Source organism: Sebastes fasciatus, chromosome 6 (assembly GCF_043250625.1).
Source record: "Sebastes fasciatus isolate fSebFas1 chromosome 6, fSebFas1.pri, whole genome shotgun sequence".
NCBI classification, from domain to species: Eukaryota; Metazoa; Chordata; class Actinopteri; order Perciformes; family Sebastidae; genus Sebastes; species Sebastes fasciatus.
In genome coordinates this window covers 31,095,617-31,105,193 of record NC_133800.1, presented here as the reverse complement: position 1 = coordinate 31,105,193, position 9,577 = coordinate 31,095,617, and the positions used below count along the sequence as shown (strand labels likewise).

The window sequence follows — 9,577 nt, the reverse complement described above, 5'->3', positions numbered from 1 at the left end:
TTCTCGCCACCTGCCACTTCCATATGCGCTCACACCTCGAGCTCGAGCCTGCATGGGACTGTGCGCGCTCTCAATGACAAGCAGCAGCAGACACATGAATGCTGACTGAGCAGCAGCTCCATCACAACTCATAGTAGTCCTTCATTCATATAACAAACATTAAATAACACAAATCAACAAACATTTATCTGACTTTTGATCCTTGAAAGGTCATATGCATATAGGCCCTATTTAAAGGAGACATATTATGCTCATTTTCAGGTTCATGCTTGTATTTTGTGTTTCTACTAGAACATGTTTACATCCTTTAATGTTAAAAAAACCCACATTATTTATCTCATACTGTCTGTCTGCATATATCTGTATTCACGCTCTGTCTGAAACGCTCCGTTTTAGTGCATTTCAACGGAATTGCGTTGCTAGGCAACAGCTTAGGTCCATGTTTACATCCTGTCAGCTGATGACATTCACATACACTGCAACAGTAAATAAACTGGGACACATTTAGAATGTTTACGTTTAAATCTGTGTAAAGGGTCTAAATATTGTATATTTGTGACATCACAAATGAGCAGAAATCCTGACAGTTTGTTTCAAATGCAGAGTTTCTGAATACTGGCTGTGTGTATTGGATTGAGATTTTCGATACTTTCACAGTATTTATATACGACTTAAGCCTGCTTTATAATAAAGAAACATGAAAATCTCACTTTTTTATAATATGGGACCTTTAAAATGCATACATTATGCCCTTATAACGTTTCACTTCCTAAGAAAAGAGCTTAAATTATATCTTAACTCTGTGTTAAGTGATATTTGCCCCACCATCAGTATCCCTCCACAGGAATAATTAATGGTTTTTATTTCTCCCGCCTGACTGTGTCTGGTTTGCAGCCTCCCTCCAGGTTTGGCGTCAGTCACCTTAGAAACACTCATTGTGTCTGTATTTTCCTTTCCCCTCCCGCATTGTCCCCCGCAGTTTGGCGGTAGCTTAACCGGTCAAATGTGTCACAACCAGCTTAAACAAAGCTCACCTCTCTCTCTCTCTCTCTCTCTCTCTCTCTCTCTCTCTCTCTCTCTCTCTCTCTCTCTCTCTCTCTCTCTCTCTCTCTCTCTCTCTCTCTCTCTCTCTCTCTCTCTCTCTCTCTCTCTCTCTCCCTCCCTCCCTCCCTCTCTCTATCTCTCTCTCTCTCTCTCTCTCTCTCTCAGCCTGCTGCTGCTGCTCGCTGACAAACCGACTGTTTGCAGTAGAAGTGGCTGAAGAAGGCGCGTCTGGGTCTGAAGGTTTGTTCGGTTAGATGAGAGCTGACAACAAGAGTCCTGATTGATTTACGTTGGCAGCAGGAAGTTAAAGTGTTAACGGTGATCAGTGATCATCAGGTCTCTGGGATCAGGGTTAGTAAGGTATGATACCTCAATGTCAGTGGTGGAAAGTAACTAAGTTATTATTTACACAAGTACTGTACTTACTATTTTGAGGTAGGCCTATTTGTACTTCTACACTAATGTTCACTACAATTCAGAGGGACATTGCATTTTTTTACTCCACTACATAAAGGCTGTTTTACAGTTTTACTCATTCTTTGGCTCAATTCTCGAATGAGAATTATTTTTTTTCAAAACAACTAGTTCAAACCTCTGAACAATTACTTTGTCGTTCAAAACAGATTAGAATTTCTCATTCATTCAACAGATTGCACGTTTTTGGCAAATGTGTGCAAAGAGTTAGTACAATAACCACTGACATATGTCTTGCTGATCAAAACTGATGAGTTGATTCTCAGTGAAACTGTCATCCTCTTCACAACTTCATCGTTCATCACATGCAAAATAATCCATTCAATTATCAAAATCTGTCAGATATACCTGTATTTTCCATAAATATCTATAACATGGTGTTACGTACTTTGAAAAGGTACAATTTGTTGTTGTTTTACTGAACTACCCAGCTTTTTTCATTGTTGCAGGGTTTGTTTTGGCATGGATATCATTTTATAGCAACTTTTCTATTCACTATATGACTTAACATGAAAGCTCAAAGGTGAATATTCTGTTTCCAGTAGGCTACATGTACATTTCTACACAAATACATTTTCTATATATAAATGTGCATATCAATTTCTGTGTAGTACATTATTGAACAGCATTGACTTTTTCATAATCTTTGACCCACTGTTGAAATGGGAATCTAAAAAGCTCCGTGCGATACACAACAGCATTCAGCTGGACAAAACTGACATTCTTGTATAGTACAATAAGCAGTCAGTGTCAACAAAAAGTAGAACAAAACATAAATTTATATATTAGAAACATTTCCAGGGTTCACCGCGATCATGAAAAAACGTCTAAACAATTTGACCAGTACGGCTCACATGATGACAAAACAACTTTTCATTTAGGTGGCATTGGCCAGTTTACTGACACAATGACTCAGTTTTGAAGCATGAATGAAGTGTTTTGGGCGAGTTATTACCTTTTGCAGACATGCAATAGAGTCTTGATGTTCCATCAAACAATTACACTTACAGTTTAGAGAATGTTAAGACTTTCAAAAAATGAGCCAAAGCGATTGAGAAAAATTGTAATAAACCAAATTACAGGTTGCATAGCCTCATCAATCAGTCAGTCAACTAACAATACTTTCTTCTCACAAAGTTCTATAGCTAAATGTTAAATCAGACAGATAGATAGATAGATAAACAGATAGATAGATAGATAGATAGATAGATAGACAGACAGCTAGATAGATAGCCTGTGTTTATCAGACCTCCATCTCTTTATCAGGTTCTTCTTATCTTTGTTTATGTTGTTCATGACAGCAGCAGTTATTGTAGTGGTGTCGTACTGCTGCAGCGCTGCCTTCACTGCTCTAAAGTAAACAGGCCCAGGTTTGGGGAGTTTAAACAGGTGTCTAACCTGAGGTTCCACATTGTCCTCTGGACCGGTCCGCCTCACACAAACCCACTTTTTACAGCTAAAGCCCTCAGCAGTGAAGCTGAAGGAAGATTACATCACAGATACCCAAAGGTCAGAAGGTCAGAAGGTCAGAAGGTCACATCCTCTCATCCTCTCCTTCTTATCCAAGTTTTATAAGAAAAGTTTTGGGGAAAGATGTGAGTTTTTTTCACTGGGGAATACTCTTTATACAGCTGAAGTGTTACCAGTATGGTTTAAAAGAGCAATAATTCATGCAAAAAAAAATTCCAAAACAAAAGATATAAACGAGGATGTTGGCTGCAATGCATCATGCCTCGGTGCCCTTTTTCAGACCACACAGTCACTCAGACAGAGACAAAAGGGAAGGAAGTCCGTGCTCCTTAAAGAAGGTCATAGGGTCACATTTGTTTCACTGCTCAAACAAGAAAAGTTCACATTGAAAACAGTTTCTTTCTATTTGTTTAAACTTCACCTGAGTCCTCATTCCATAATAAAAAGCACTCCAAGTCAGCTTTATAAAACACAACTTTTATTTCCAAAAATCATTTCTATTTTCCGAGACAGAACACATTGTGAGGTGTGAAAATAAACATAACATAGCTCCATTGTATGGCTAGATCATTACATTTTGAGGCATGTAAACAATGCAAACAAAAGCTGTGGCAGTATCATTTCCTTTGTCAGACACCACCTCTGACTGATTAGCTTACAAGCTACCTGAGGAAGACATTATTTAATCATTCACAGATCTCACTATAGATTATTAGTTAGGCATTGACAGTCACTGCCCACCCACACTTCCTTCCAGACGTATGGCACATTACAATCACTCATTAGAAGCACTAATGGATGGTTTCAGCTGTGGTCGGGGACCCAGCGGAAGCGGTACCCTCCTTGCTGAGTCCTGGAGGTGAAGGCACGTCCGTGAGGAAACACCTGAGTCCTTATGGTGCAGTGTTCTCTAATAGACGTTCTGAATGATGAGATGTTCTCTTCAGGCTCTGCTCCGTCCACCGCCATGCTGCTGTCTTTAGATATAGAAGTCTGTAGGCCTGAGAATGCACCGTACATGCGTATAGTCTCTGGTTCCTGCGGTGGTCTTGTTCCAGTAGCAGCAGCGCTGTGCAGGACGGCATTGCAGCGTGTGCTGACGTCCCTCAGCATGTCCTCCACTGAGTCAGAAGACTCTGTTTCATATCCTTCATCCAGTCGCTGGCGCTTGCAGGGACTCAGTGAAGTTTGACCACAAGGCGTCATGGGTTCTCTCACATGTGGGTCTCTGACTGTCATCAGTTTCTGAGGACCAGCAGATATAAAGTTATGATAATTCATGCATAAGAGGTTATATATTGTATCCAGGATGAAACTGTGCTTGTCTCAGCCGTGTACTCACCTCCAGCATTGAGGCCAGGTGCTTTGCACGGCTGGCCAGCTGCCTGAGATGGAGGTTCCTCTCCTGGAGGGAGTTCACCTCTTCCTGTTTTCGGTGTAGAGTCTCGTGGAGCTGCAGACACAGAGACAAATATGTCCAGTCATGCTGACAGAAGACACGTTGCTCAAACTGAGACTCCTTTCCTTTACTTTGGCATAACCAATGCATGCACATCTTTGTGTTTAGACACCATATGAGTATTATTTCAAGCACATCACAACCATAAACTCCACTCCTAGTGATGTTTACTACTGTCAATTGTACCATAAGAATTACACGTTTACTCCTTTACACAAACTCTCCAGTACACACCTTTTTAAACCAAACTGGGTTAAATAATTAAATTTCTGAGCATCATTTTGGAGATATAAAGTCTTGACACATGACTGAGTCCAAACGTGTCAATTAATGTCAAAGGTCATTAGAAGGACTTTGGGATGTCTTGGATAACTCCAACATATCAACAACATTACTACTGCATCATTTAGATCCATCATAACACAAATCACATATGAATATTGCCTTATCATGTGCACCACAGTCATGAAGCCAAAACTCCCCCAGTGAGGATTTACCTGATTGTTGACTTCCATGCAGTCTCCCAGCTCCCTGCCTTGGCACTGGCCGATGCCCCGCCAGGGAGCTCCATCCTGGGCAGAAGGGCTGGCTGCTCCTGTGGAGGAGTGAACCAGACTGTCCTCTGAAGACAAGTATCGCTGAGGGGTGAGGAGAGGTATGACACATCCCTGGAATGGTACCAGTTCAGCTGGAGACAGACTGCTCTCCAGTGTGGCAGGAGAATCTGACAGAGGAGACAAAAACCCAGGGCTTCAGTCAACATGTCAAGGATTTCCTCTGTACTGAAAAGATGATGATGAGATTATTATGATTATTATACACTGTAAACAATTGCTGTTAATTTACAGCAGGATTTCAACAGTATTAACCTGTTATTGCTAAAAACAGTGCTTTACTGTTAATACAAAAGAAAAACCTGTTAAATTACTTTACTGCTGATCAACTGTCTAAAGTATCATCAGTAACAGTTTCATTCAGTATTTTTTTTACTTCTGGGACCTGATCTGCACATGTGAGGCTTGTACATTGTACATGATTGTAAAATCAGTGAATTAGCTCTGTTCTTCCCTCACATGTTGTTATGGTTTGCATTCTGTGCTTGTAGCCAGCTAGAGACATGCATTTTGGGAAAAGTGTCAACAAGTCTATTATAGCCTTTTTCTTAACAAGTGCCTTTAATTGTATTTAGTGTGACTAGTCCTATGTCTGTAACCTACTAAGTCTATTCATCTAGGCAAAAAATAATGTTTATTAAAATGTATGTAAAAAATACAACCTAAATAGTGCATTAAAACAAATCAGTAAGATAATGTAAAAAAAAAGGTGGAAAACAGCTATATCTTTAAACAGTAAATTAACTGAACAATAAAATGTAAACAGTAAACAGTAAAATACTGTGAAATTAATTTAAAAAAAAAAAAAACAGTTCAAACTGTATTTTTCATGAACAGTACAAAGCTGTAAATTTCAGCGACAGTATAATAATATTAATTTTACAGTAACATAAAGGCAACCCTGCCATCAGTTCTTTACTGTTATTTTACTGGGAAATTCTTAACAGTGTAGGCTTAGATGTAAATGCTGCATCTCACCTGCCACGAAATCCAGCGCATAATCTCCAAAGTCTTGGTCGTCTACATCAGATTCATTCACCTGTGGGCGAAGAAAACAGACAATTAAAAGACATATTTGTTTTAAAAAGTCAGTCGATATAGAAATCAGAACTGTCCCCAGACCTGAAAGTCCCACCACGACCAAGCAGAGTAATGTGGCTGCATGGCAGAGCATGTCCTGGTGGTCATTTCAGTAAGTGTGATGTGTGCGTAAAGTGTTCAGTGCGCACGGTGAGCTGTGCCAAAGAGGCAGCGTGTGGACAGAAACCTGGGAGGTCCAGCCAATTAGCAGTAGCCTGCGTGTCATCATGAGCAAACTACGATCTCATTCGTGCAGAATTCCAGCACATCGTGTCAAACATTAACGACCTTAGAGATCTGCCACCATGCACTGTAAACTGTTTTGTTTTTTTTAATGAATTTGACATTTTTTGTCTGTATTTCAAAATGACAGAAATAAAATGTAAAAATGACATGTTTCATTTGTGATTTATATGTAAATGGTCTTAGATTTACAGTATTTTTTTGTAATCACAATCATAATCATCTGTATTTAAGCTTTTCTTGATCATTTTTTAAAGATAATAATTCTGTTTTTTTAGAGGTTTATGACTCTATTTTAACAATTAATTTATGTTAGAAGAAAAGGATTTCATGAATTTCTAAAAATATTTCTTGTAAAAATACAGATTTGTTTTGCAAAACTTCTGAGTTAATGTAAATTTGGGCTTTTGCAACGTAAACTTACATATTTCATTTGTGATTTATATGTTAATGGTCTTAGATTTACAGTGTATTACTCTATTCTAACAATAAATATATGTTAAAAGTAAAATATTTCTTGTAAAATTACAGTAATAAAGGCTAATTATATAAAGATAATTACTGGGGGTTTTTTTACAGTTTATTTATGTTTTTTTTTTACAGTGCATATTATTTCGCTGGTAGATATAAATAGTTGGAAATGTGTGACTTTACATGACAAATCAGGTGTCTCAAAAACATGAAATGTTTTAATAAGAATACGATTTCTTTCTGGTACTGATAAGGTTTTGTTTCCCTCACCTGAGAGCAGAGGGAGTCTCTCTCCAGTCTCACCACAGACGCACAGTCTTCCAAATCGTCCCATGCAATTGTTGAAAAAGCTGTAACACAAGAAAAGTGTGTCTGCATGATTCAACCCTCTACGTGTGTTTATTTACTGTCTTTAAGGTATGGGTGCATGAAGTTCAGATATACCTTCTTCAATGATGGAGGGCAGCTCAACGTACACATTGACTGGACTGCTGCTTCTTGGCATCAGCTTATCCTGCAGGTAGAAAGTCTGTTAACACCACTAGACAGAGCTGTATTTGTAAGAGCCATATTGTCTTATTTACAGTTTTTTTGCATTTGATTATCATTTAAAAAGTACATCGTGTTATGCCATTAAAAATGTTTGACATACATTATAATGTAGGTCAGTTCGTCATGTAATAGAATGGGCTTTGATCTATATAGACTCAATGATGTGTGTTTTTCCCTGTTAAGATGTGCTCCTCTAGTCGTCCTGCTATTGGACAATGTGGGCATGTCCCTTTAAGTGTTGTTAATGCTAGTTAAGCTTCAGTGGAGCAGGATGGGGAGCAACAAATTTTCTGCCACACAGATCACAGATTCAGTTATTTTCCAGCGGATTTGATCTGTTTTTGATAGTCCAAGATGTGTCATGTGGATATATTTTTGTTTGTTTTAATTTTCGTGGAATAAACTACTTTTCACTCACTATACGAGCCTCATCTTTGAAGCTGATCAAGAAGTGAGTGTCTGCAGAAGGCAGAAGGTGGAAGTTGGACATGGTAGTCTACCTGAGTCAGAAACCTTTACATCCTGCTAGAAAGAGCAAGCTGCCACACTATGTGTGCGTCATTGTAAAGAGAAACTTACCTTTTTGTTTCCTGCAGCTCTCCTTCCCTGTTGGTTGGGACACATTGCACCAAACACCTTTCTGTCTCTTTGCATCTTCACCAGCTCAGCTCAGCTCTCTGATGGCTGCAGGACTGAAGGATCCTGGTTTGATTTAGAAGCTCATATATAAACCAAATTCTCCCGGTTTGTGTGTCTCCATGCCGCGGCTGCAGAGTTTTGGCCCAATCAAATGCACTTATGTTTGGTCTCCAGGGAGTGACAGCGTCCTCGGAGATTAAATTGGTGCAGACTAATAACGGTTTTTCTGGTCTGAAGTGTAAAGTGGTGCCGCGCGTAAAGGCGCCATTTCAGCAGGTGATCTCTGTGCCAAATATGCTCTCCTTCAGCCTGCAGCCAAATAATCCCTCTGTGCACCCTGAGCCTGGCATGGCTTCTTCCAACCATGTCTGTTTTATAAAATCACCCTACACTGTAAGAAAATGCAAATGCAAGAAATATTTTCCTTTTAACATATATTTATTGTTAGAATAGTCATACACCGAAGAACATGTACATATAAATCATAAATGAAACATGTAATTTTACGTTGCAAAAGCCCACATTTACATTAACTCAGAAGTTTTGCAAAAAAAAATCTGTATTTTTACAAGAAATATTTTTAGAATTCCATGAAATCCTTTTCCTTTTAGTCATAAACCTCTAAAAAAACAGAATAATTATCTTTAAAAATTGTCAAGAAAAGCTTAAATACAGATAATTACGATTGTGATTACAAAAAATACTGTAAATCTAAGACCATTTACATATAAATCACAAATGAAACATGTAAATTTTACTTTTTTTTCTGTCATTTTGAAATACAGAAAATAAAATGTAAAATTTCTTGAAAAAAACTGTAAAAAACAGTGTACAGTGTATATAATGTATCTTTAAACAGTAAATTAACTATAGAATACTGTGAAATTAATAAAAAAAACAGTTCAAACTGTATTTTTCATTAACAGTACAAAGCTGTAGATATCAGTGACAGTATAATAATGTTAATTTTACAGTAACATAAAGGCAACCCTGCAGCCATCAGTTCTTTACTGTTATTTTACTGTGAAATTCTTAACAGTTTAGCTTTTTGTCTCTGTAATCTTCATAAGGAAGACCAGCCCGTTGGCACAGTCGAGACTACTGCTTTGTTTCATGCGTAATTTCTATCCAGCTGTGCGTAAAATGTCTACTTGAATTAGGTCAAGGACTGTTGCCACATTTAAAGCAAAGTGGAAAAGGAAAAGGGCAATTACAGCAGACAGCTCAGTAAACACTGGTGACAAATGCCTCTATTAGTACACAAACACGAGTGAGCCTGGTTGACCCTTAACGCTGAATGCACCTGTGTGGTCGACACTGTGTCAGCAGGTCGAGATGCCACGCGTAATGGATTATCAGAGAAAGCCCCTCAATTGAGCAGGCTGTGTTGGCACAGGTCAATTTCAAATAGTGAAGCAACGGTAAGTAAAGATGTGGGTAAACTGACCTCCGGGCAGACAGCTACAATAGCAGTCACAAAAATCACTCATACTGGGAGAGAAGTATTTATTTCTGCTATTGTCCCTAAAGA

General features: G+C 38.5%; 1 protein-coding gene across 2 annotated transcripts; it reads right to left on the bottom strand.

Annotated features, from left to right (window-relative positions):
- Nucleotides 1-3,474: 3,474 nt before the first annotated feature.
- On the bottom strand, nt 3,475-8,247 carry mcidas (multiciliate differentiation and DNA synthesis associated cell cycle protein). Of its 2 annotated transcripts, XM_074639858.1 has the most exons (7): nt 7,987-8,247; nt 7,300-7,369; nt 7,126-7,205; nt 6,040-6,100; nt 4,945-5,171; nt 4,331-4,441; nt 3,475-4,233 (listed from the first exon to the last, which is right to left on the bottom strand). In XM_074639858.1, exons 1-7 carry the CDS (start codon nt 8,059-8,061, stop codon nt 3,793-3,795), a joined length of 1,065 nt encoding a protein of 354 aa, XP_074495959.1. In that variant the 5' UTR covers nt 8,062-8,247; the 3' UTR covers nt 3,475-3,792. The 2 variants fall into 2 exon arrangements, with proteins under 2 accessions (XP_074495959.1, XP_074495960.1); XM_074639859.1 differs by lacking the exons at nt 7,126-7,205; nt 7,300-7,369; nt 7,987-8,247 and adding an exon at nt 6,184-6,226 and having other exon boundaries at nt 3,476-4,233.
- Between the last annotated feature and the right edge of the window lie 1,330 nt (nt 8,248-9,577).

Coding starts and splice junctions, on each gene's coding strand:
- mcidas (XM_074639858.1), bottom strand. CDS start 8,061: ATGCAAAGAGACAGAAAGGTGTTTGGTGCAATGTGTCCCAACCAACAG. Junction 7,206..7,299: donor GCCCTCCATCATTGAAGAAG/GTATATCTGAAC, acceptor CTTGTGTTACAG/CTTTTTCAACAATTGCATGG. Junction 6,101..7,125: donor GAGACTCCCTCTGCTCTCAG/GTGAGGGAAACA, acceptor CTTCGCCCACAG/GTGAATGAATCTGATGTAGA.